The sequence below is a fragment of the Perognathus longimembris genome, chromosome 27 (assembly GCF_023159225.1).
Source record: "Perognathus longimembris pacificus isolate PPM17 chromosome 27, ASM2315922v1, whole genome shotgun sequence".
Classification (NCBI taxonomy): Eukaryota; Metazoa; Chordata; class Mammalia; order Rodentia; family Heteromyidae; genus Perognathus; species Perognathus longimembris.
In genome coordinates, this window is record NC_063187.1 from 1,086,987 (window position 1) to 1,114,828 (window position 27,842).

The 27,842-nt window shown below is 43.0% G+C and overlaps 1 protein-coding gene across 2 annotated transcripts in view; it reads left to right on the forward strand.

The window, feature by feature from the left end:
• Etnk1 (ethanolamine kinase 1) overlaps nt 1-17,724 on the forward strand; it is a 43,581-nt gene extending 25,857 nt beyond the window's left edge. For both annotated transcript variants that reach the window (XM_048335272.1, XM_048335273.1), the window contains exons 5-8: nt 5,951-6,034; nt 7,394-7,554; nt 12,268-12,341; nt 12,612-17,724. In XM_048335272.1, coding sequence (XP_048191229.1) covers nt 5,951-6,034; nt 7,394-7,554; nt 12,268-12,341; nt 12,612-12,711 — 419 coding nt within the window. In that variant the 3' untranslated portion in view covers nt 12,712-17,724. The remainder of the gene's footprint in view (nt 1-5,950; nt 6,035-7,393; nt 7,555-12,267; nt 12,342-12,611) is intronic.
• The last annotated feature ends 10,118 nt before the right edge of the window (nt 17,725-27,842 follow it).

Genomic DNA, 27,842 nt, shown 5'->3' on the forward strand with positions numbered 1-27,842 from the left:
GGTTTATAGGTGTGAACACAGGTACCTGTCCATTTTTCAATTGAAATCCTTTTTGTACCATTTGTCTGGTTTTTGTGGTTTTGCTTGTATTCTGGTGATGAAAAGGTATTTATTATCTTCCCCAAAATAGTCTTGCTTTGTCTGTTAGGCAGGCTAATTTGTGGCATCCCATTGAAAAAAAAATGAACCAACTCCTAATAATGTTTGTACGTGGCCTTAAGAGAAATATGGCTAGGGGCTGGGAATATGGCCTAGTGGCAGAGTGCTTGCTTCATATATGTGAAGCCCTGGGTTCGATTCCTAAGCACCACATATATAGAAAAATCCAGAAGTGGCGCTTTGGCTTAAGTGGTAGAGTGCTAGCCTTGAGTAAAAAGAAGCCAGGGACAGTGCTCAGGCCCTGAGTTCAAGGCCTAGGACTGGCAGAGAGAGACACAGAGACAGAGACAGAGAGACACGGCTAGAAAGTTCAGATAGCTCAGCAAAGTCTGGGGAGAAGAAGTGGACTTTGGGGTAAAACTGTGAATTAGGAGCTGAAATGACTTCCTTGAGGCTCTAGGGGTTGGTCAGTGTGGGACACTGTGCCTCCTGTGCTTTACATGTAGTAAACTGGTGGCCAAAACCCTGCCCCGCAGAGGCTGTGGCATGTCAATTCATGGGCGCCATCTCAGGAAGGATTGCAGTGCTGTTCACTGTGGGTCACCTTGTTACAGCACAGTGTAGGCAAAGTCCAGGCATGAGGCACAGCAAATGGACGACAGCCCAGATCCCGGGTTCTTCCCAAGTTGTTCATGTGACCGACTGAGCTCACACCCACCTTCTGAGATCCATGGCTCTGGCCTTGACATCAAATGTCAGACTCTTAGTTTGTCACAGGTACCTACCGCCTTCATAAGTTTTTACAGGACCATGTTGAGGTCGCTGCCATGTTCTTGTGTTTGTATGTTAGGGGTATGGGCCTGGGTGCTGTCCCTGAGCTCTTGTGCTCAAGGCTAGCACTCTACCACTTGAGCCATGGCTCCACTTCCGGTTTTCTGGTGGTTCATTGAGGAAGAGTCTCGCATACTTTCCTGCCTATTGTGGCTTTGAACTGTGATCTTTAGATTTCAGCCTCCTGAGTAGCTAGGATGACAAGTGTGAGCCACCAGTGCCCGACTGTTTTTATTTTTTAATCAAAGTAATATTATTTTAATAACTTAGGAGAGTTTTATCCCCATTGATTTTCTAATTTAAACATTTTTTTTTTAAATTAAGGTAATGTTTTAATAATATAGGAGAGTTTTTTTCCCCATTGTTTTTCTAATTTAAACTGGTATACCAGAGTTCTGCTTCGAGGTTTCTCAAGCCTGTGTGGCTTCTTCAGGAAAACTATCCTGCCTGAGAAATAATCACGTATATGGGAAACTGCAGCTGCACTTTGTGATGGTCAGCAGAAGCTCTTTATACACAATCCTACTCCTGCTGCATGGGCTCCTCACCCGCAGGTAGAAGCTGCTAGACCTAATGCCTGCAGTGTTCTCAAGCCAAGGACAGACAAATACATGTTCCTAATAAAGGAATTTGCATCCCCAGTAATATTGTTCTTAGACATTGGGATTTTTTTTTCCAGAATCAAGGAAAGGGGAAGGATTTGTAGGCATTGCTCATGTATCTGTTCCCCTCCCCCCCGGGGGGGGTGTTTCTAGAATTGTTGACAAGTTTGGGCTTTGTCACATCATCATTCTGTCCATCCATCAGTTCATCTTTTAAAATATTTATTTCAAAGTGAGTCACACATGTCTGTGATCTTCATGCTAAAGCACTTCACCTAGAATTCAGCATTTCATTATAACATGTTATAATCTATAAATGTTAATAGGCATACAGAGCTGGGTATGGTAAAGTGCATCTGCAGTCCCAGCTCACTGGGAGACTGAGGCAGAAGGATCAGGCTTCAGGCCAGGAGGAGTTCAAGGCCAGCCTAGGCAGCAGAGAGAGATCCTGTTTTTTTTTCAAACAAACCAAAGGAGCTTGAGCTTAAGCATACCATTGAATAGATCTCTGACAAATGTTTATTCCTGTGACTTAGACTAGCCATCATATTTCTATGAAGAGTAATGCTAATCCATTGTTACTCTATTCTGGACCACTAGTTAGCAGAAAACATCCCACCCTCATGCAAAAGAAACTCAGCATTAAGGAAGAATGACCTATAGTTAATTGTTTAATAATAGTTTTTTTTTCTTTTTTTTTCTTTTTTTTTTGCCAGTCCTGGGCCTTGGACTCAGGGCCTGAGCACTGTCCCTGGCTTCTTCCCGCTCAAGGCTAGCACTCTGCCACTTGAGCCACAGTGCCGCTTCTGGCCGTTTTCTGTATATGTGGTGCTGGGGAATCGAACCTAGGGCCTCGTGTATCCGAGGCAGGCACTCTTGCCGCTAGGCTATATCCCCAGCCCAATAATAGTTTTTTTTAAACTCATGCCTTCAGGCCCACTGTATTCAGAAATACCCCACATTCTCCCACCCCCCTACATTTTTTGCCTGTTCCCCCCCCCCCCCCCCCAGCTGAGGACCAAACTCGGGGCCAGGCAGGTGCTTTTCCACTGAGCTAAATCCTCTGCCTTTTTGCCTGTTTTTTTCTCCCTGACCTGCAACATAGGTTCTTACCTTGCTGCAGATTCTCTGCAAACCCTCATTCGTTCCACAAGCATTTGACCCTTCCCCTGAGCAAGGGCTGTGGTATAAACTGCACGATGGGTGGAAATAAGTCCTTCAGGAGCCAGGTGCCTGGGGAGGATGTGGGATTGGCTGACATGCGCTCAGGCGCTTTCTGTGGAAGATGGAAGACATTGGCTAATGCCAGTGTAAATAGGCCTCCTCCTCCCCCTCCTTCCCATTCACCCTTTACCCTCCCCCTCCTCTCCCTCCTTCTTGCCATTCCTGGGGCTTGAACTCTGGGCCTGGGCACTTTCCCTGAGCTTCTTTTGCTCAAGGCTCTTTTGCTCAAGGCTCTACTGCTTGGGCCACACACCGCGCCACTTCCAGCTTTTTTCTGTGTATGTGGTGCTGAGGAACTGAACCCAGGGCTTCATGCATGCTAGAAGGCACTCTAAGCCACATTCCCAGTCCCATAAAAATTTTAAGTTTGCTTTTTTTACAAGTACTTTTACAAGGGGAAATCATTTGTCTACTGGGATGTAAATAGCTTATTAACTACATGTAGACTTTTTTAAAGCGTAGATTTTCATAATCTACAGGAAAACATCCAGCTTTGAAAACACAAGTCACATATTTATCCTGTGCTCTAGCCATTGTGTGTGCCCCTCACCAAGTACCTAAGATAAAATTCAGTGCTAGCTCTTACACTAGTGGTTCTTTTTGGAGGACCACTGGAGGCTCTTAGAATATTGAGAATGCTCCTTTGAAAATGCCTATGCCCATAAAATTGTGTAAAGCTTGTAGGGAGTTTTCTCATCTTTCTACACTGAAAATCTCAACATTTAGATCAGTTGTGTTATTGTGTTCTAAGCATACCTCAATTTCATGGGAAATTTTAAGGAACCAGAAGCTAAAATTAATAGGATGTGTTGAGAGGAAAGCATTTAAAGAAAAAAAAATTCTGTAATTTGATTTTTTTCTGGCGCCCTAAATGACACCTTGTCATTTTTTAACTCTGTTGCAGAATCTTAAATTTAAGGTTGAGTTCCACTTCGTTTGTAATGGTTTGAAGTGAAAGAAAAAAAAAAAGAATAGTTAATGCAGATTTTTTTAAAAAAACCATTTTTCTTTCCTTTTAAGCGTTTGTGTGTTGTAAACTGTGAGTTTGCCAAATTTTCTTCATCTGCTGCAGATTAGGTATGGCCTGTCGCCGCCAACATGGCGGCGCCCCGTGCCTCTTAGCGCACTGATGGAGGGTTACCGCACCACTTGTTCACTTGCACCGAGTCTGGTAACAGCGTCACCTGTATCTTCTTAGCTTCTTTTTCTTCTTTTGTAAAACTTTCATTATTTGTAAACTCAACATAGCATTTAAGAGTTAAAAAAAAAAGGCTAGTTTAAATGGATGAATACTATTAATGAAAAAAAAAGTCACTGTTTAAAAATGATCATGCAGAAAAGGATTCTTTAGCTTGTTTTTAAAAAAGGATCTCTGTTTAAATAAGTAAATTGGGTTAAGGAAACAGGCATGTGTTTTTTTTTTTTTTTTTTTTTTTTGTACCTGCTGTTTTACTAACTGTATTGGCCAAATGTTAAATTATAATTTGGAAAATGGAAAATGGAAGCTTTTATTTATGTGGCCAAAGTATCTTAATCCTTGAGGACGGGGCTGTGTATTTTTATTGGCATGTAACAGTTGATATGAGCTCTACAAGAATTTGTGTTTAAAGAGCTAAAGCAGTCAACAGCTGTAATTTAAAGGATGACATTAAAATGCTTTAGAGGGTTGGTGAATCTTGGTAAATCTTAAGTTTTTTTTCTTTTTTTTTAAGGCTCATGCTAGGTATCTTCTTAGTCGCTGTACTTAAAATCTCCTACTTAAGGATTGTTTTGTACAAAGAACTTGAGTATTTTCCTTCACCAATAATATTTGTTGTAAAAAGAAGGAAAGGAAAAAAAAAGTCACTTGTCTATCACCTGTAATAAACCAGCTTGAACGTTTTGTTTTGGTTTGTTTCTTGCCTTTTTCTCCCCCCCCCCCCCCCCTTTGCTTGTACAATTCTTGGGTCACTTGTAGGCAAGTGTTTTTATTACTGAGTTGTATTCCTGGCCCTTCACTGTTATTTACACACGTTTAGAATTATATTAAATACAGTCCTACTTTATAAAATGTTTTGCTTTTATGTAAAATCCTACACTTGCCATAACTTTTTTTTGTATGTGATATAATAATTTTTCTTTGTGCTTGAATAGGATCAACATAACTTCCCTGAATGAAATCTACAAATGTATAGCAAGATGTTCAAATTCAAAAGCTTTTATACTTGGGCACTGCTAGTGGATATAGTCCACAACTGTTTTGTTACCTCAGCTTGATGTTTACAAGGCAGGTGACGGCACAGCCGTTACATACTTTGTCCTTGGTCACGTGTCCTTGCAACTCATTCTGGCCCAGACAGTGACTGACATCAGTATTTTTATTTCAAATCTTTTTTTGGCCCCCTTTTCTGTTGTTTATATGGAACTTGTATCTTATTGAAACAATCCCACCATAGAATGTACTCAGACATTGAAGGAGCCCTTTGTTACGAGTACTTGATTTATATAGAGAGAAGAGAATTCTTTCTGAAGAGTTGTAATAAAATATATTTGTAGCAAAATCAAAACTAGGGTTTCTTAGCTTATGTAAAAATTTCTCATAAACATCAACAGAAGCTCCTTTGTGGTTCATCTTTTGAGAAGATGAAATGAGCACTTAATATACTGCAAAGATGTGAGACTGTAGATGTGTTATGTATGTAGCATTCTAACTAAGGGCATGTGAGCACATCCCTTCTTCATGAAGGGCTGAATCGATCAGCATTCCTGTACAACTTGGGTCTGTTGAAATTTGTTTGATTTTCATGAGTGCATAATCTTGCCAGTTTACTGCTAGTATATCAGAGGTTATTAGGTTATTAGCAATTTCAAAAGATGGAGCTCTTTTGAATTAAAAAAAAAAATGACTGCTTTCCCCCATGTGGTGAAAAGCGGGTCTTGCTTTTGTTAGAACTTGGAGAATGACTCCATTTTCCTCTTTATTTATAAAGTGGACATTCATGTTCACAAGATGCTGTTGATGAAGACATAATTTGAGTTTTGTAAAGCTCATTGCCATAAAATTCACAGCCTTACCCTGTCCTGTCTCAGCAATGCACATAACCAGGCACACAGCATGAGACAAACTGTGGGAAGCTATTTAATTACAAATAGCGTAGGGGCTTGTGCAATGCGTGTGTGATTTCTCACTGTTTTTGTTTTTGTGTCTCACATAGGTGATGTACAGTTCATTGATTATGAATATTCTGGATACAACTACTTGGCATATGATATTGGAAATCATTTCAATGAATTTGCAGGTAAAACCCAAAGCTTGCCTAACAAACTAATCCATTTATAATTGAAGTGATCTTTTTGGAATCTTTTTTTTTTTTTTTTTTTGGCCAGTCCTGTGCCTTGAACTCAGGGCCTGAGCACTGTCCCTGGCTTCTTCCCGCTCAAGGCTAGCACTCTGCTACTTGAGCCACAGTGCCGCTTCTGGCCGTTTTCTGTATATGTGGTGCTGGGGAATCGAACCTAGGGCCTCGTGTATCCAAGGCAGGCACTCTTGCCACTAGGCTATATCCCCAGCCCCCTTTTTGGAATCTTTATCACATTTAATTTGTGTTTGTCATACTATTGATAGTTTTATAAGAAGATGAACTTGGGGCAGGAAGGAGTAATTTTTTTCTACTTCTTGCTGACCATTTCTCTTTATTTTATTATTTACTCATTTCTAAAAATGCCTTCTTCAGATGTTGCTTCATATATATTTCACTATTATTATTGTTGTTGTTATTAGCCAGGTTATTAGCCAGGTTTTCTGGTGGTTGATAAGTGTGTCCCCAGCCCAGGTTGGCCTTGAACCAAGATCCTCAGATCTCAGCCTCTTGAGTAGCTGGGATTACAGGTCTGAGCCACCATTGTCCAGCTCTAATATATACTCTGAGTGTGTGTGCCAGTCCTGGGGCTTGAACTCAAGGCCTGGGCACTGCCCCTTAGCCTTTTTGTTCGAGGTTAGCATTCTTCCAAACGAGGGCTTTTTGCTGGTTAACTGGAGATAAGAGCCCTAGACTTTCCTGCCTAGGCTGGCTTCTAACCACACTCGTCAGTCTCAGCCTCCTGAGGAGCGAGGATTACAGGGATGAGCCAAACAAAAGCAGAAATGAGAATATCAGACTTGGACAGTGTCACGAGGTCTCAGGAGGGCGTGCTCGGGGCTGGACCCACTGCAGCCGTGTGTGGTTAAGATGTGTGGTGCTGTGCCGTGGGGTCTCAGTGAGGCGCCTTGGAGAGTAAGTGATGGCATGACGCCAGTGCGTGCGGCCAGCATCTGATATTGCCACCTGAATTGGAAACTTTTTTTTTTTGCCAGTCCTAGGCCGTGAACTCAGGGCCTAAGCACTGTCCCTGGCTTCTTTTTTGCTCAAGGCTAGCACTCTGCCACTTGAGCCATAGCGCCACTTCTGGCCATTTTCTGTATATGTGGTGCCGAGGAATCGAACCCAGGGCCTCATGTATACGAGGTAAGCACTCTTGCCACTAGGCCATATTCCCAGCCCCCTGAATTGGAAACATTTTTACTTTCCATGAAAAGAAAGTGTGATGGTAGAGATGGTTCGGGTGTGCTGACGAGTGTGGCTTCGCAGTGTTGAATGTGTGTTTATTTTCCTCTGCAGGTGTGAGTGATGTAGACTATAGTCTCTACCCAGATAGGGAGCTGCAAGGCCAGTGGCTACGGGCCTACCTCGAGGCCTACAAAGAGTACAAGGGCTTTGGCACCGAGGTCACTGACAGCGACGTGGAAACCCTCTTTATTCATGTCAACCAGTTTGCATTGGTAAGGTTAACATGTGAATAAGGAAATATTAAGGTAATTTAAAATGTGTCATCATTGAAAAAGTTTCCTAGTTTTAAGTTGTGCAACTTTTTCTTTTTTTGTATGTCAGTACTGGGGCTTGAACCCAGGGCCTGGGCACTGTCTCTTAGCTATTTTGCTGTAGGCTAGCACTCTACTATTTGAGCCACAGCTCCACTTTTCTTTTTGCTGGTTAGTTTGCGGTAAGAGTCTCACAGACTTTTCTGTGCAGGCTGACTTCAAACCCGGATCCTTTGATCTCAGCCTCCTGAGTAGCTAGGATTATAGGCGGGAGCCACCAACACCTGATTTGTGCAAAGTTTTTGTTCAAAATAATGAAAAGTACATGCTTGCTTACAGTTGATCCCATCGCCTGGCTTTTGAGGACAAATTTTGGTTCCATTTACTATGATATCCCCAGTTGCTTGAACAGTAGTTGTGTAAGGAACTGCTTCTAATTGGATTTAGGATCAATGCATGAGAAGTAATTTGTCATTTCCATTCTCTGTATGAAGTTCTGTACATGGACTCAAAGAAGGTGCACATGTATCAAGTTTTCCACACTGTTGCACCTCAGTGTTAACTACCAGGATTGGAAGAGTGAGAGAAATATGTGTCATGATTTAAACCAGTGCATTTATTTATTTATTTATTTATTTATTTATTTATTTATTTATTTATTTATTTATTTATTTATGGGCTCAGGGCCTGAGCACTGTCCCTGGCTTCTTTTTTTTTTTTTTGCTCAAGGCTAGCACTCTGCCGCTTGAGCCACAGCGCCACTTCTGGCCATTTTCTGTATATGTGGTGCTGGGGAATTGAACCCAGGGCCTCATGTACATGAGGCAAGCACTCTTGCCCCTAGGCCATATCCCCAGCCCAGGTTTTATTTTATAATATACTCTGTCTTCAAGAAATGGATAACAATTTTCCTATACATTTATTATTTTTTCTTTCTTTAAAATTAAAAATAAATATCTATAGCTGTAGGAAAGAATTTCAATTCAACATTCCAGTTTATTGGTATATTAAATATATGTATTAAGTGTATATGGACATATTGAAGGATATATATTGAAAACAGTCATGTTAAAATCAACATTGTTTTAAAAATGTGAAAGTCTTTTTCCAGAATAAAAAGCGGATTAGCGAGAAAATAGCATTATTTTACACGTTGGCAAGTTTCTTCAGTGCTTCTTAATAGAAGATGGCTTGATTGTCTGTCCTTTCCATCTGTTGTACCATATTGTCACCGTTGCAGTATAGGAAGAAAAATAACTCCACACAACATGTTGTTGGGAAAGAGAAATAGTCTACCTTCTCAGACCATTGTGTGTGTGTGTGTGTGTGTGTGTATGTATATAAACACACACATATATTATATATATATATATTTTTTTAATGCCAGTACTGGGGCTTGAACTCAAGGTCATGCACTCCTACTTGGCTTTTTTCACTCAAGGCTAGTCCTCTATACTTGAGCCACACCCCTACTTTTTGGCTTTTTGCTGATTAATTAAAGAGTCTCACAGACTTTTCTGCCTAGATTGATGTCAGCCTTCTGAGTAGCTAGGGATCACAGGTGTGAGCTAGCGGCACTTGACTTGTGACTGTTCTGTTTTTGATGCTATGTCAAAACTCCTCAAATGGTAGGTTCTTTAAACTCAGTTACAGCTTAATCCTAACATCCATTAGCTATTATTTTAAAATGTGTGGTTTACTTGGATTGGCATTGCATAATTTGACCATCTTATCATTCTTAGTAATTTGGAGAACATTGGTTCATTGAATTGGGCAGTACTGACAATCTATGTGTAGAAGAAAATCACACACAGCTGGGTGCATGCTGGTGGCTCATGCCTGCAATTGTAGCTACTCAGGAGGCTTGACATTTGAGGATTGAAGTTTGAAGCCAACACAGGTAGGGAAGTCCATCAGAGTGTCTCCAGTGAGCCACTGAAACATGTCGGAAGTGCAGCAGTGGTTCAAGTGGTAGAGCACCAGCCATGAATGAAAAATGTCTTAGAGACAGTGCCTGCCCAGGCCCTGAGCGGAAGCCTCAGTACTGCACCCCTCCCCCGCTGCAGTCCCCCTAAACCACACATGTCGCTGTCACAGTTGCCATGAGAAGTGGGTTGTATTGAATGGAGCTGCCGTGGCCCATAGAATCACACACTGCCTCTCTTGCACTTCTAATTTTGAGGTGTCAGTGCAAGTTTTATAATTGGCAACCAGTACCATCCGTTACTTCCATTGAAATGACAAGCTGCTTTTTTCTATTTGACAAAGTGTCTGCCAGACAGCCAGATCTGCTGACTTCAGTGCTTAGTGAACTCGGCGCTGGTTGTAGTGGGTTCAGCTGCATGGGCGTGCCCACGGGCTGCGTGGTTAGTACTGCCATCTGACAAATAATACTCCTGACCGTGAAAACGTGCAGTTCCTGAGAGGCTCCAGGAGACATGACAGCCAAGCACTGGGATGTGGACATCTTGAAATACAAATGAAGAACTTTTTGTGGTTTCTTTCGCCCCTTCCCCCATAGTTATTATTATTTTTAAAATACAAAAACCACAGATGAGAACTGTTTTTAGAAGTCTTTGGATATTGCAGATTTAGCTGAAATAAAAATCTCATCTTGCTGGGCGCCAGTGGCTCACACCTGTCATTCTAGCTACTCTGGAGACTCAGATCTGAGGATTGTGTTTCAAAGCCAGCCTGGGCAAGAAAGTCTGTGGGACTTTTTTTTTTTTTTAAATAATTACTTATTGATTGTCAAAGTGATGTACAGAGGGGTTACAGTTTCATATGTAAGGCCATGGGTACATTTCTTGTACTATTTGTTACCCGCCTCCCTCATTCCCCCCCTACCCCCCTTTCCCTCTCCTCCCATGAGTTGTTCAGTTGGTTTATACCAAATGGTTTTGCAAGTGTTGCTTTTGGAGTCATTTGTCTTTTTATCCATTGTTTCTCGATTTTGATATTCCCTTTCATTCCCCTAGTTCTAATACCAGTATATACAGTATCCGGGGTACTCAGATGAGATACAGTGATAGTGCAGGGACAACCACAGGAAGGGGATACAAGAGGATCCATGGGACTCTTTATCTCCAGCTAACCACCAGAAAACTGGAAGAGCTCAAGGATAGCTCCCAATCCCAGAGTTAAAACCCCATGATCGACAACCCCCCCCTCCAGAACCCCCAAAACCTCATCTTTAAGATTACCTTTTTCTATTTGGTGTGTCTGTAGTTTTATATTTTTTAGGGGAAAGGGGCATCTCAGTAGGGCTAGTAGCCATTTGCAATGTTATTGTTTCACAGTTGCTGATGGCACAGGAATTCCTGTTTAGTCCTAAGATCCATTATCCACTGACATGCTATGTTCAATGCACCTTGTGAGTTGTGCAGAATTTAGCCCATAAAGATCGTTCCAGTGTTTGTCGTGCCTACATCATTCTTCACATTTCAACACATTAGCTATTTCTGAAGTTTTCTAGTTTTATGTCAAGAAGGCCTTTAGTAGTCTGTGCTATAATGCACCCTGTTAGTGACCACAGCCATAATAAACCACTTAACCACAGGCAGGGCAGGGTGGTATACACCTCTAATCCTAGCCCTGGGGAGGCTGACGTTGGAAGATCATGATCTCAAAGCCAGCCTGGATAACTTGGTAAGACCCAAAGAAAACAGACACTTAGCTGACCTGTCAACAATGCTGCTACTGAGCACTTTGTCTTATACAGAGTAGGTTCAGAAATTGAGTTCTATCTGGGCATATGTGCTCATGCTGGTCATCCCTGCTAGATCTGAGGATTGTGGTTCCAAGCCAGCTCCAGGCAGGAAAGTCTGAGACTTTTATCTCCAATGAACTGCCAGAAAACTGGAAGTGGAGCTGTGGCTCAACTACCACCCTTAAGCAAAAGAGCTCTGGGACAGCGCCCAGGCCCAGGCCCAGAGTTCAAGCCCCAAGACTAACATCTGTCGCCCCCCCCCCAATAATTTGAGGTGCGCACTTTTACCACTAGGCCATATTCCCAGCCCATCCCCCCAATAATTTGGTTCTAATTTCCTTCCTTCCTTCCTTCCTTCCTTCCTTCCTTCCTTCCTTCCTTCCTTCCTTCCTTCCTTCCTTCCTTCCTTCCTTCTTTCCTTCCTTCCTTCCTTTATTTTTTTTTATTACCAGTCCTGGGCCTTGGACTCAGAGTCTGAGCACTGTCCCTGGCTTCTTTTTGCTCAAGGCTAGCACTCTGCCACTTGAGCCACAGCGCCACTTCTGGCCGTTTTCTATATATGTGGTGCTGGGGAATCAAACCCAGGGCTTCATGTATATGAGGCAAGCACTCTTGCCACTAGGCCGTATTCCCAGCCCCGATTTGGTTCTAATTTTCTAACCGATTATCATTGACCATAACCTCTGCTACACTGGACAGAAGTGACCTGTACCTGTCTAGTTAATGTGCTTTTTTTTGTTTTGTTTTGTGTGTGTGTGTTCCATAGTTGATGTAACAAAACAGAGTATTGGCAATAGAGCAGCCGGCAGCCTCGCATCCAGTCCCCAGTAGCAAGGAAACCGGAGGAAAGCTCTGTGCACGCAACCCATGAATAGGATGAAGTGGGCTTTTTTTTTTTTTCCTGGTATTTGATTTATAAAGAAATGCATCATTATAATTCTTGATTTTCTTCTCTTCCTTTTAAGGCTTCTCATTTCTTTTGGGGACTGTGGGCTTTGATTCAAGCCAAATACTCCACTATTGAGTTTGATTTCCTCGGGTGAGTGGAGCATCTTGTCTTCCTCCCTCTGGGGTGCCCTGTGGTGTGTGAAGGAGCAGGTTCCAGTGGGGAGCTTTGGGCCTGGAGGTTTGGGGGCAGGGTATGGATTTAGAGCCAAGCTTGTCCTGGAGCACATCTGTGCTGTCAGTGTTAAAAAGTGTCCACTAGGGGGAGCAGCGAGCTCAGAAACCTGCTCAGAAAGTTGAGCAAGACAGGATTCTGTTGGTTCCACTTTGACTGATTTTTGTCCTTGTTGTGTTTTCTCCCCAGGTATGCCATCGTTCGTTTTAAGCAGTACTTTAAAATGAAGCCGCAAGTGATGGCGTTGAAAGTGCCTGAGGAAAGAGGAGACCCCACTGTCCTCAAGTAGTTGAGCTTGCTGCTCTGGAGTTCGTTTTTTTTTTTTCTTAAGAAATTCCAAAAAGCCAATATTTGTTACAATTGTTATTTAATTTGGTTCTGTTGCTTTACAAATTATGCCTCTAAACAACCAATCTATTTTTAAACTTCGACTAAATGATGTCAAGGAATAGACGAGGGCTCTCCCAGATGGAGTGGCTTAGGAGTTCATTCAGTCTGCTGAAGTAGAAAGATGGGAGTTGAAGCCTTCTCCCATAGTTTACTCTGTGTCAGATGTGAATTATTTATTGTGAATCGAACCCGAGAGTGACTGCTCTCACTTTGCATCTGTGTGTTGAGTGTATGCAATGAGAACGTTCTAGAAAAAAAACACATTTCTATGGCTTTGTGTATAAGGTTCATTTTAGAGAAACCGTCTTGTTGTTCAGTGTGATCTGCTCAGTGTACAGTGAATCATTTCCTGCCCCAGCGCAGCCTGGCGTAGGTAACTTGGGGTGTGCATATATAAACAACTGTCTGTTTAGGAACAGATGTTCTCAGTCTCCGTCAGGGGTGGGAGGGTACATCTTTCTAGGTTAAATATTAGAAATTACATCTTTGGGAAATCCAATTTAGAATGCAATTATATGTTTTCTGGAGAAATTGGAATGAGCACAACAAAGTCGGAATTAAGTAATGATTTCAACTGTGAAATGTGGTCATTGGGTCCTACTTGTTTTCAAAATCTTTACTTTGTGAAATGACTTGTCACCAAAACACTTTTGGTTCTCTTGAGATTGGTTTTGTTTTTGAAACAACAGCTGGCATTGCTGATTTTTGAAAGTTGATTGTACTTGCAAACAGGAAGATAGCACCCCAGTGACGTGTGTGTGTTCGGGTTTCCTGTTGTACGCTGGCTGGGGCTTAGATGAGCAAATGCTGTGATTGGTGCTGTGATTCCAGTCAGGTGGTGGCGGCCCTTAGAGAACCACATAAGGACCATTTACACATTGATCTTGCACACCTCAAATCTGACAAGTAAGAAAATGTGAATGAAGCAGAAACAGCTCACGCAGGAGGGCTTGTGTTGTGTTGCTTTGTCTTGTTTCTATTCCAGTGTGCTGTTCACTTGGTTGGTGGGGGAGAGATGGAGGGTGTTATGCCGGACAGCTGTAGCCTCTGGAGACAGCTCTGGGGGCCTGACTCTCCGTAGAAAATTATAGTCCTGCAAGCTTTGCACTTTGGCCACTCAAGTGCACATGCGGCTGACTGGATCAGCATAGTTAAATCGTGCAGCCTCCTGTTCATCCTCTGAATGAACTTACATTCCAAGTGACATAGCCCCAGACAAGTGCTTTAAAATACTTGGAATATCAAGCTGTTCAAAGCTAATGAAGTAAGTACAAACACTTAAAAAGGCCATTTTACCTGGTAACTTCTACTTACATCCGTCCTACAGTATGTGTTTGTGTCTTTAACAGTGTTAGACCAAGATTTGGTTTCTACCTCCCCAATTATATAAACGTTTGCTTTTGTCTTTTTTAAAAAATTTTATAAACGACATTACTGTAAGATCAATAAAATCTTTGCCTAGTTGATTAACTGAATGGAACCAATTAAATCATAGCTTTTTTTTTCCCTGTCAGAGTGACAATTGCATTTGGTAGAGATTTCATTTGTGACTGGAACATTATTCTAGAATAATGAAGGTAGAATATGCTCTGGAGTCTTTGCTTCCTCCCTTTAAAGTACAAGAGTAGATAATCTTTGAGAACTAGGGGAGGAGAGGAGATCATTCTTTTGCCTTGCCTCCTACTCTTCCTTGAAGCTGTTATGAATAGAGAGAGACTTGCTGAGCCACTGCTGGTATTCTGTGAAGCCCCCGCTGTGGGTGTTTGTGGGGTTTCCAGGGTGTGGATGTGCCAGCACCCCGGACTCCCCCTCCAGCTGGGGGCCTCCAAACCTGTGCCAGGAGCCACACTGTCACCCCACACTGGCTGGGTTTCAGGGGTTGTGCAGACTTGGCAAGAGGAGTCAGGGGATCCTTGGGGGTCTTAAGTCCCCACAGCACCCAAAATTCAGCCTCTGATCTGGCCCATACTTTGTAAGATATCAGTTGCCTTTTTTGCGTTTGCTAAGGGACTCAAATGCCTTACCCAGCCCCGCACAGGCGAGCTCACCTGGAAGCACGCAGGTGTCATCCAGGTGCCGGCCTTGGGTGTGCAGTGTTAGATTGTGGTGGCCTGATGCTTTCACAAGCAAACTCCCATGTCCTGTCCCCGTCTCCCCCCCCCCCCCATCTCCTTTTACACACTTGTGTGATCCTCCCTGCCACTCTCACTCCCATTTTCTGGAAAAATCCACCCATGTGGCTGTAAACCCATCCTGATCCTGATTGTGTGAAGTTGATACGAGCACAAAACTCATCAACCTGGCCCGGCCAGAGTGTATATAGACCCCGTGTAAATAGAGCCTTGTAAATGAGTGTGCATTCTGTTCTGCAGATGGGGCTGTACTGTCTGCACTCTTCCTCTCCTTGGACTTGTTCTGTCAGGAAATGACAGACCGGAAGCAGCCGGCAGTTGTGGCTGCAGAGCAAGAGCGATTGGAAATAGGGCCGGTTGATTTATCTGTTAGCTTCTCAGTGCCTAGGAAGACTGCCTTGCCCCTAGCTCCTTCTCCTATGAGGTTGGATTCTTGGAAGCAGTGCATGTACAGACTGGAGTAGTAAGAGCTCTGCTTCCTTGAATCACAGGCTCAAAGGGAATGAAAGGTGGAATTTCATGAGTGATTACCTTTTCCTTTTTGTAGGGTTGCTCATGTTTACTACCAAAAACAATCTCAGTATGTAATGTCACACATACCACAGACCTGACAAACTGACATCTCTTAGTTTAATTGGCAGAGCTCAGCGGAAGACACGCAACCTTAAGCTTACTTTAGATCAACAGAAAATAACGTGGGCAAAATTTTAATGACAAAAATTGCTTTTTCTTTTTTCTTTTTGGCCAAAAGTACTTTATCTTTGTAAATGTTACTCAAGTGTCCCGACTTCTAAAAAAGAGTTTTCTCAAATGCTCTGAATTGTAATTTAAAATTTTTACTGCATGACTCAGATAATTTTTATGTTACCCAGATTTCTTGTGATCATTATTTCATAACATAAATACTATCAGCCTGATCTGTTCCGAATTACCTTTAAACACTTCATACTGCACCATAAACCAATGCAGATTTATGCATTGATATGAATCCATCATTTTGTAGAGAGACAAACTCAGCAATGGTTTGTTGGAGGAAAATTGTTCTGGGAGCAACTTGTGCGACTTGAGCCACCATTACGCACAGAGAGAAAAGAATGGCACGGATGTGGTAAACCAGCTGTATCTATTCCAGAGTGGATTTGCTCTGATTTTCTCCCCTTTGGTCAAATCGATTTTCTCATGAGTGCTGACTGGGGAATTGAGTTCTGATTGTTCTTGAGACGCACAGAAGGTGTATGGAGCCATCTGTGCTGTCACCTGTCACCTGTGTTCCGGCAGTACTGTGTGTTGGGCGTGCTGTCTTTAAACAGAAACATGTAGCAGTTATTTCAAAAGCATTTCCCTCCATTTTGGGGAACTTCTCTTGTGTATTGCTCCAAGAAGAAATACTTAGGGTTTTGCACAGCTTGGAATACTTGAAAAGTGAAATCAAGATTTCTTGCATAATAAGTTAAAAATTTCCCCAGATAATTTTTTTACACGGAAACTTTCATTGCTGGTTCAAAATATAATAGAATATCTAAACTACTGGGATTGGAACAAATAATGATGTTTATAAACCCTAGGAACCACTTCACATTTGAGGAATCCAACCCAACTGTTCTCCTGAAGTTTCCTTAATTTTTTTTTTCTATTCTGTATGTGTACTTAGAATACTACTGACATAGAAGAGTTAAAATATTGTATCTGTTCATTTTGAACCCTATAGCTTTTGTAGTTATGCAAACCTTACTCTCTAAATTCTTCTTAATCTCACCGTTTGGTTATCTTACTGTTATTTTGCATACCACGGATCATTTAAGTAAAACACTAGATGGTTTATAAAAAAAAAAAAGAAACTGAAACATCACATACTGTATTCCAGCTAGTTAGTGAAGAGTAAGGGGGAAACTAAACAACCCCAGACGATTGGAAGTGCAGACTTTCCTTGCCTTGGTTAAGTTTCAAAATAACCAAGAGCCCCCAGAGTAATTTGGAATCCTCCTCCTTCACCCTGGAGAAGGAGTACTTGCTTTGCTTGCCGTGGTTCTCGTTGTGGTACTTAAACCTAGGTAGTACCATCCTGAACCCAGCTTCTTGCTGATTGTGTACTGAATGAAATCCACCAGGTCGTTTCCATGACATGAAGTATTTGAAGTTTACAAAAGATACTGTATTCCAAGGAAGAGAAACATGGTATTACCCCATGTGCAAGGAAAAAATACAAATAAATGTCATTATGTTAGCTGTATGTTGAATGGGGACATTGTGTATCAAATGTGAACTCTAGTAGAATAATGCTGCTTTGTATATACTGGAAGTGCTACAAAATAGTCCCAGCACTGAGAAATAGATCCAGGCGGCTGGAAGGGTGAGGGGGGTGGGTTGGCTATGCCTGGACAAGTATCTGACTGAGTGGCTGAGAATTTTGTTAAGTCTGTTTGCTAATGGAGATACTTCCTGGTTTTTTGTTTGTTTGTGTTTGGGTTGCATCTTTTCATGTTTAAGATTTAATTTTTACATTTTTATGACTTAATTTAAGTAAACATTGTTCTGTGGATAAAATGGCATAGCGGGCGAGAATGGCAACAGCCTCTTTCAGCCAGGCAACCCGCCTAAATGTTCTGTGTTCTTGATCCACTGAATGAAGCTGTTTTTCTTGTTTCAATCTCTTAAGTGAGGTTTAGGCTTTATTTCTGTTGATAAGGCTTTTTACCATTGATTAGATGAAGGAATGTATCTTTTTGAAGAGATTTATATTCTGTAAATAAAAATCCGTTGTAACAATAAAGTTGGGCTCTAACTACAGTGTGTGGCTATGTGTTTTTTTTGTTTTAATTCAACTTGTTTTTGAGATTTTCTTGTGTAGGATATTTAGAAATGTGACTTTTCAAAGTATATGGAGTGGTGTGTGTGTGAGAGAGAGAGAGAGAAAGGGAGAAGGAGGGGGGCAGGGGGCCGTAAGGGAGGGAGGGAAAGAAGATGGGCTACTGGGGCTTGAATTCTGTCCCTTAGCTTTTTCATTCAAGGTTGGTGCTTAACTTGTGGCTTTTTGATAGTTAGAGATAGTAGTCTCACAGACTCTCCTGTCTGGGCTGACTTCAAACCAGGATCCTCTGAAGAAGGATTATTTATTGATGTAAGCCTGCCCAGCTAAAAATATTGCAAGTATAGTATTATGATTTAGTATATCATTACATATTTTATGTATTTTCTTAGCTTCCTACTTGCCATCACATATGTAACAAACACCACTATGTTTTTGCTAAAATTCATACATTGCTTTTTTCTTAGGATGGCTACTCTAAACCATTCTCCTTATTTACTCCAGCAAGGTAGTGACCTGTACTTGGTATCTATTAATATCTATGGTAGATTTGGAAATGTGCCCCCTCCCCACCCCTGAACTGTGTAGTTAAATTAGCTGACAGTCCCACTGCTTGTTCCTTTAGTATCTGCTGTATTAGCATCCTACTGCTGGGCAGTCCCTAGCCAATGGTAGAATAGCCTTTGACTCCTGGTGGCCGTCTTTGCCTTGGAACCTCTCTATTGGTCTGCTTCATAGTCTGGGACACACCCCCTCCCCCCCCGGACCAATCCTGTGTCCATCATTTTCCTAGCAGACATTATTCCCCAGTAGGGTTTTTGCATTCCTACATCTTGGCGTTGAAGAAAGCGGAACAGGTTTTCTTAATGCTGTTTTACTCAGTGCTCCATGGACAGCCCCAGCAGCAGGTGGCCATGTTATCTGGGGACAGTGATGCCCTGGCCAGTTAGAATAAATCCACTGGTCCAGTGTGGTACCCAGGAGTCTTGAGAGGAATAGAGGGAATACCAAGTATGATGGCCATTGGGTTGGATCATTGTAACTAAATCAAATCAATACTCTGCAGATGAATAATGAAAAGCTGAGGCCAATGAACAAAACTGAAGCCATCGAGACAGTCTCTTTGGTGACTTAGAATGAGTTTAATGACTCGAATTGCACCCTTGGGATATGCCACCAGCCGCTGGTCCTTGCTTCAGTCAGCTCATGACTCAGGATAGATGTGGTTATTATTTTATTATTATGTTTTATATTGTTCTGTGCCCTACTGGGGTTTAGCTCAGGGCCTGGGTACTGTTCCTTACCTTTTTTTTTTTGTTTGTTTTTTGCTGAAGACTGGTGCTCTGCTCTTTGGGCCACACCTCCATTTCTGGCTTGTAGGTGATTAATTGGAGATGAGACTTACTGTCTGGGCTGGCTTCGAACTGTGATTCCTCAGATTTTAGCCTACTGAGTAACACATTACAGGTGTGAGCAACCAGTCCCTGGCTGTCATAATCTACACACACTCTTCAGCTTAAAAAAGTGTGATTACTCATTCAAACTTGATAAATATTTCATATGTGCCTATGGATTTGTGTGTGTGTGCGCGCGTGCCAGTACTGGGGTTTCATTTTGGGGTCTTGCACATTCACTTTACTTTTGCTCAAAGCTGGTGCTTGACCACCTGAGCCATAGCTCCACTTCCAGCTTTTTGCTGGTTCACTGTAGATTAGAATCTCATGGACCTTCCTGCCCTAGACTGGCTTTGAACCGCAGTCCTCAGATCTCAGCCTCCTGTGTAGCTGGGATGACAGGCATGAGCCACCAACGCTCTGCTTGCTGGGTAGCTTTGACATGCTGGTTATGGAAGGAAACTTGCTCATGTTCAGCACAATGAAGCTAGGGTTCTGGGCTTGGGGTGACCATTCCAGTCCACTGTTCTTACCTGCATTTGCTTTGGCTCTTGCACGGTTGCCTGGGCCCCTTAGCTCTGTGTCTGCACCCTCCCACCTATGGTTGGTACCCAGAACTGGTTGCCACACTTTGGCTGTGATGGCCTCCAAACCCATTGCTCTAGCATCCGGGGATGCTTGGTGATGAATACCTTCCATCGCTTCTCACATGGGTCTCGCTGGAACCAGGCAGGTGAGGGCCACACCTCGTGTGGGCAGCATGCCATTCTTTTCCACAGCACCCTGGGCCCCTCTTCCCGTGGGTCCTTGTGGCTGGGGGTTCGTGTCGGGGAGGTGGTAGCCCAGTGATCACGTTCCAGCAGGGCAGCACCAGGGCCCACCACACCTACAAGGGCAGATGTAGTGGGAGCTTGTCATCTATCTATCACCCATCTACCTATCTATCCATCTCTATATCATCTATCTCTCCACCCATATCTATCTAATCTAATCTAATCTATCTAATCTATCTCAGTCTAGGCTTTGGTGGCTCCTGCCTGTCATCCTAGCTACTTTGGAGGCTGCGATCTGAGCATCACAGTTCAAAGAGAGCTGGAACAGAAAAATCCATGAGACTCTTACCTCCCATTAAAACAACCAGGAAACGAAGTGGAGCTGTGGCTCAAAGTTTTAGAGTGCTAGTCTATCTATCTATCTATCTATCTATCTATCTATCTATCTATCTATCTATCTATCATTTATCTCTCCATCTATATCTGTATCTCTAGCCATCTATATCTAGCTGTATATACTATCTATCTGTTGTCTGTCTGCCTGTATCTTATCATCTAGCTCCATCTATCCATCTAGATCTGCCTGTCTATCTGTCTGTCTACTAATCTACAGCTCTGATGGCTCCTGTATGTAATCCTAGCTATGTGGGAGACTGAGATCTGAGTATCACAGTTCAAAGCCAGCCTGGACAGAAAAGTCCAGGAGACTCTTTATCTCCCATTAAAACCACCAGAAAACTGGAAGTGGCGCTGTGGCTCAAGTGGTAGAGCACCAGCCTTGAGCAAAAGAGCTCAGCCCCTCGCTGACCCTGACCACCGGCACACTTGCTCCACCCCAGTGGCCCCAGCTCTTCCTGGGGACAGACAGGAACGCATGCCCCCATGCCCCTTGCTGTGGCCTTCAGCCACACATCAGCATTTCTCTCTTATTATGTTATTTCTTTGTATTATTGTGATTATCATTTTATATTATTTTTGTTATTTTATTATTATTTGTGCCAGTCCTGGGGCTTGAACTCAGGGCCTGGGCACTGTCCCTGAGCTCTTTTGCTCAAGGCTGGAGCTCTACCACTTGAACCACAGTGCCACTTCCGGCTTTTTCTATTTATGTGGTGCTGAGGAATCGAACCCAGGGCTTTGTGCATGCTAGGGGCAAGCACTCTACCCCTTGAGCCACAGCGCCACTTCTGGTTTTCTGGTGGTTCATTGGCGATATGAGTCTCATGGACTTTCCTGCCCTGCCTGGCTTTGAACCCTGATCCTCAGATCTCAGCCCCCTGAGTAGCTGGGATGACAGGTGTGAGCCACTGACTCCTGGCTTCCATGTTGTGCTTTTATCGGCCAGAGAGAAGTGATGGGGGACACTGAGCAGAGTTCTGTGGTCAGATGTGGACTTGGGCCATTCAGTTAAATAAGGCGAGAGCACCAGGCGGGGTGGCGTTGCTGACCCGGAGCTTAGCGATTGGCTTAATGTCTGTTGCACCTGTCCGGGCTAAGCCAGCGAGGGCTCCCTTAGAAGGCCGTGGAGACGGGAATTTAAGTTAATAACTTAAGCCAGCACCTGTCATCCCACCTGTCATCCCAGCTCTTCAGGAGGCTGGGATCTGAGGATCATGTTTCAAAGCCAGGCGGGGCAAAAACAAAGTCTGTTAGAACCCCATCTCTAAAATAATCAGCAAAAAGCTGAACTGGAGGCATGGGTCAAGTGGTAGAGCAGCAGTTGAATTCAAACCCCAGTACTAGCCAAAAACAAAACCAAACAATAAGGTGGGGGGGGGGAGGGAGCAGGGACTTGTGCATAAAATCCTGAAATACGAAACTCAGAGCTGGGCTTAACTATAGAAAATGGAAGAAGTGAAGAGACAAAGCTTTGTAAATACTGATTCTTGTGGCACATGAAAGCAGAATGCAGAAGTATTAAAGCGAATCAAGATGGCTGTCAATTGGGCACTGGTGCTTCACGCCTGGAATCCTAAAACTCAGGAGGCTGACATCTGAGAATCAGAGTTCAAAGCCAGCCCAGAAAGTAAAGTACACGGGACTCTTATCTCCCATGAATCACCATAAAGCTGGAAGTGGAGCTGTGACTCAAGTGGTAGAGTGTTAGCCCTGAATAAAGCTCAGGGACAGTGCCCAGGCCATAAATTGGAAGTCCCAGGACCCACACAGAAGGGGGGGGAGGAGGAGGAGAAGGAGGAGGAGGAGGAGGAGGGGGAGGAGGAGGGGGAGGGGGAGGGGGAGGGGGAGGGGGAGGAGGAGGAGGAGGAGGAGGAGGAGGAGGGAGTTTGTCACAAATTAGATGGGAGCTAGGTTTTCCCTTTAACAAAGTTATGTGTGGGTAAGTAAAGGCCCAACACATACACACACACACTGTGACTCAAACCTTGAAGAGTTTGGGACAATATCACAACAGGCCACAAGATGGTAATGTAATTTCACCAGTCAGACTTTGCATCAGTGAAGTTTTCTTTGGTTTGTTGTGCCTCTGAGTTTTTATGTTGCTGAGCCTCTCTGCCTTTTGCTGACCTTATACATCTTTATTTAGACTGTTTTCCTCTTTTTCTTTTTTTATTTCCCATATCTGTGCCTTGTCTATCCATTAGAACACATGCAATTTTTACACTTGCTGCTGAGTAAAATTTGGTTTTTGTCATTCAACAAAATTAAATTTATTATAGAAAAATTGAGCCAGGTAATAGTATCATGCTTGTAATCCTAGCTACTCAGGAGGTTGAGATCTGAGGATTGTGGTTCAAAACCAGCGGGGGGCACGAAAGTCACTGAGATTCATATCTCTGTTGAACTACCAAAAAGCTGGAAGTGGAGCTGTGGCTTAAGTGGTAGAGCACCAGCCTTGCCCAAAAGAGCTCAGGGACAGCGCCCAAGCCCTGAGTTCAAGCCCTAGTGTTAGTACACACACAAAAAAGAAGAAAAATGGAAACCTTTAGGAAGTGTACAGAATAAATAAATATTGTTCTACCATCCAAGTTAAAATTTAATTTCAATTTGATTTCACACTACTCCACTCTTTCTCCTGTTCCCCATTATCTGCAAACCAGTTATAGCTTTGTAATGAGCCGGTCTGTAAATACAAGAAATTTATTTTTTCCTTTTCTTTGCCTTTTGTTTTCTTTTTCTGGTACTGGGCTTTGAACTCAGGGCTTGCTTGTTCATTTGGTGTTCTACCACTTGAGCCACACTCCCAGGCTGAATTTTTGCTGCTTATGTTCTCAGTGGAATCTCATGGACTTTTCTTGCCCAGGCTCTGACCAGGGTCTGCGTTTTGGTCCTGCCATTTGCCAGCATTGGGTATGTTATAGTTCTAGTGCTTTGGTCTTCTGGGTACAAATGGATATTGGTCATGGAACATAGCTCCCAGAGTTGTAAGAACTGGGGATAATACTTTGCACGGGCCACAATAACCATACCAGCTTGGCAATGCTGGCTCACAAGATGATCAGCACTGATATGCAGGGCCTGTATTTTTCTTATCTCTAGTGCAAGGATTCAAGGATTTTACTAGAAGCTAGAACCTTCCAAGGAAGAAAGGAAGTGAATTTTTTTTAACTTAGGTGATGTACAGAGGGGTTAAAGTTACATATGTAAGGTAATGAGTACATTTCTTGTGGCACATTGTTACCCCCCTTGTTTATCTCCCACTTTCCCTCCCCCACAACCCCTCCCAGTTGTACCCAGTTGTACAGTTAATTTCCAACATGTTGTCTTGTGAGTATCGCTATTGCATTGGTTCATCCTGTCTCACCATTTTATTTGTTCCCCTTCCCTTCCCTACTTCAGATAAATGAATATGCAATACCCAGGGTACCAAAATCAAATACAGTAACAACAGGGGATAAACCATAGGGAAAACAATGAAAGAAAAAAGAAGTAACTTCACATAGTACATTAAAAACAATAACAACAAAGAAAAACCTCTTGTTTCCATACCTTGGGGTTCATTTCGCTTAGCATCATCTTATATTAATAGCTATTGAGCTATTGTGATCCTCTGTTAGGACTATCCTAGACATATACTATTACAAATGAGGAAAACTATGGAGTCAATATTTATTTGTGTCTGGTTCATTTAACTTATTATGATTTTTTTCCAAGTCATTCCACTTCCTTATGAATGGGGCCATGTCATTCTTTCTAATGGAAGCATAGAATTCCATTGTGAATATGTACCACATTTTCTTGATCCATTCATCTACTGAGGGGCATTTGGGTTGGTTCCATATCTTAGCTATGGTAAACAATGCTTTGGTGAGCATGGTTGTGCTGGTGGCTTTAGTGTGGCCTTGTTTGTGTTTGTTTAGGTAAATGAGGAGATAGAATTTGATTTGGGCAATTTGAAGGTAGGAATTGTGTGAGGTTAGAATGAAGGGAACCTGCAGACGCTGAGGGCTAGTTTCATGTGGTCTCAATGACCTTTGATTTAAAGCCTCATCAGACTTCTGATCAATGGATGTGCCCTTCATTTTGGCAAAGGGGAAAAAACAAAATGGCAGCACAGTTGTCATTTAAGGTGCCACAAAGAGCAGGGTCCCAGGCTGAGTCTATCAGGAAAAGCAGGGAGAGAAGCATGTCAAGGACTGTACAAGGAAGGTTCTGCAACATTTCCTGGGATGGTGGATATCTGGATGAAAACAGCAGTCGGGCCAGGGAGAGATGGATACAGAAAGGCAGGAGACTGGGTTTGCACACAATGTAAGGGTCTCTGGGATGAAAATGTGGGCAAAGTCCAGAGCAGCATTATGGGAAAGGTGTACCTGATTCTGTCCACATTTCATGTCTTCTTACACCAGTAGCTGGCCCAGAATTAATGACTTAAAAATGAGTTATGAATTCATTCTTTTTACAACCTTGAGGTCTGTTACACTTGTAAAAGCAATTTTTAAAAACCCAGGCACATGTGGTTCATACCTGTAACCCTGGCTATTCAGGAGGCTGAGATCTGAGGATCATGGTTCGAAGCCAGCCCAGGCAGAAAAGTGAGACTCTTATCTCTAATGAACCACTCAAAAGCTGAAAATGGAGCTGTGGCACTAGCCTTGAGCAAAAGAGCTCAAGAACAGCGCTCAGACCCTGAGTTCAAGCCCCAGGACTGACAAAACAAAGGTAACCTCTAGTAGTTGTGAAAAAGATGATACTGTTAATTGGTGTTCTTTAAACGAGATGGAGAAAATCAAAGTGTGTGTGTGTGTGTGTGTGTGTGTGTTTAGACTGATTAGTAGCTGATTTAAACCCTTTTTTGGGAGAAACATCTATCAGCGTCTGCAGAGTTTAGATTATCCAACACTTATCACTGGTGTTGGTTTTTCTTATTAGAGCTAGGTTGGGAAAGATCTGGAAAACTCTTGCATAGATAGCTTCCTGGGATTTGTAGGTTGGTTTTTGGGGAAAATCTAGTGATCAGTCTGATAAATAAATTTAGCAAGTAGCTTAATCCCCTTCAAGGCCCGAGATTTATTGAATCAACCAAAGAGGTGAAATTAGCAATTTATTCTACACTTGGGATGCATCCATCATCCCATACCCCCTAACCTCTTTGACCAATCAAGTGACTAGTAAGCAGATGATGTCACTGGAGATAAATGCCCATCCCTTCTGTGTTCTGACTTTCTCTAATGCTCTGTGTACAGCTAAAAATAAAACCAAACAAGCCAGGGAGCAGTGGCTCACACCTGTAATCCCAGCTACTCAGGAGGCTGAGATCTGAGGCCAGAGCAGCAAAATCCATGAGACTCTTATCTCCAAGGAACCACCAGGAAACAGGAAGTGGAGCTGTGGCTCAAAGTGGTAGAGTGCTAGCCTTGAGCAGAAGAGCTCAGGGACAGCGCTCAGGCCCAAGTTCAAGCCCCACAACTGGCAGAAAAAAAAAAAAGAATAAAAATAAGCAGATTTCCATGGGTGTGATCTGTTTATATTTTCTCATCTTAAGATAACTTCGTGGAGGGGGTTATTGCTCATTTTTTTCCTCCCTATGAGGTTGTCTTAGGATTTATGAGAATACTTGATTAAAAGACGGTTTTTAAAATTTTCTTGCTTATATGAGTTAAATATAACTCCTTCCAGATTGTGGAAAATATTGAATTCTCTTCATGCTATCTTTTGTTGCAAAGCAGTTAACTTTAATACAATATAATTGAATAGGTTTTTACTCTATGGGTTGTGCTTTGTTGCTGCTGTTGTTGTTTCTTAGCTCCTACTTTAAAATCTTTCCATTTGTAGCCAGGTTCTGGTGCCTCATGGCTGTCATCCTAGCTACTCAGGAGGCTGAGATTTGACTGATCCGAGTTCAGAGCCAGCCTGGGCAGAAAGTCCGTGAGACTCTTACCTCCAATGAACCACCAGAAAACCAGAAGTGGAGCCGTGGCTCAAGTGGTAGAGTGCCGGCCTTGAGCACAAAGAGCTCAGGGACAGTGCCCAGGTCCTGAGTTCAAGCCACACACACACACGTCAAACATTCACCCATAAATGAATCTTTAAGCAAATGGTGGCGCATATATATAGTAAAGAATTCATCAATAAAATGGAAGGAACACTACCAACACAGAGACATAACAAACCACCAGAAAACCAGAAGTGGCGCCATGGCTCAAGTGGTAGAGCATTAGCCTTGAGCAAAAGAAGCTCAAGGACAGAGCTCGGGCCTTGAGTTCAAGACCCATGCTGGAAACAAATCAATAATCTCAAGAAATCTGTGGGGGACAAAAGGGGAAAACTGAAAAGAAAGAAGGAAAAAATAGTATATGGAGGTAGTGTAGCTTATATTAGCTCTTTTTTTTTAACATTAGAAAATTACCTTTAGGTAGTTGTATACAATTCAGCATGTCAGCATGTGAGCGTGATGCATCTTGGTCCCTTCCCTCCTGCCCCCCATCTCTCCCCACTCCAGCCTTCACCTCAATCACCAGCTCCGTTTTTAACCTATGGGCATTGAGTATTTGCATAGCCTTTTCTCTCTCACTCCGTCCATCCTCTACTTCCCACCAGCCATTAACAAAGAGTTCAGGTATTCATTTTGCTCCACTGTAAGTTAGCTGTTGAAAGGACTTTCACCATTGGGATTCTCCTCTGGGATGACCATAGTTTAGACAATATGTTTGTGTACATGGGCATATGACCTCGTGTATGTTTATATGTGTGTTTATAATTTAGATCTCACTTCTACCTAGGAGAGAAAACCTGCATCCTTTGTCTCTCTGAACTGGACTCACTTCACTCGCTAGAACACTTTTCCAGGCCTTTCCATTTCCCTGCAAATGACCTAATCCCATTGGAGGGAGTGATGAGAAGACAACCCAGGGGCGGATCAGAGACTACTGCAAATATGCTAGGGTTCTCCAGTGGGTGGTGGTGAGACAAAAGTCAGGAGGGTAAGGTGGTAGTCCTCCCTCCTCCCTCCTCCCTCCTCCTCTTCCTGTTTGAATTTAGAGCCTTGCACTGGCCAGGCAGTGCAGAAACCTAGCCCTTAGCCCTTTTGCTTTCATGGTCTTTCAACTAGGATCTCTAGCTTCTGCCTGGGAGGGTCTGAAGTGGGAGTCTCCTACTGCCACCCCTCCTCCCCGACCCAGGAACTGGGATGACCAGATGCAACACCACAGGCAGCTCTAATTGATCCCCCTCCTCCCCCCTCCCCCCCAGGGGGTAGCCTTAGCCACCATCCTCCAGATCTCAGCCTCCCAGACAGGGGTTACAGACAGGAGCCACCGGCTTCCTGACTTTGTATTGCCCTTCTGTAGCAGGGCCAGCAGTATTTATTTCTGTGTTGAGAAAGGACCATGGCTTCCCACGATGTGTCGCTAAGGTTGATATTTTCGCTAGTGTTACCCATGTGATTTCTTTCTGGCATGTTCCAAGTTCCTCTAGAAAACAGAGACTGTGTTTTGGAACTCAAAGTTCTATTCGTCTGCATTTTT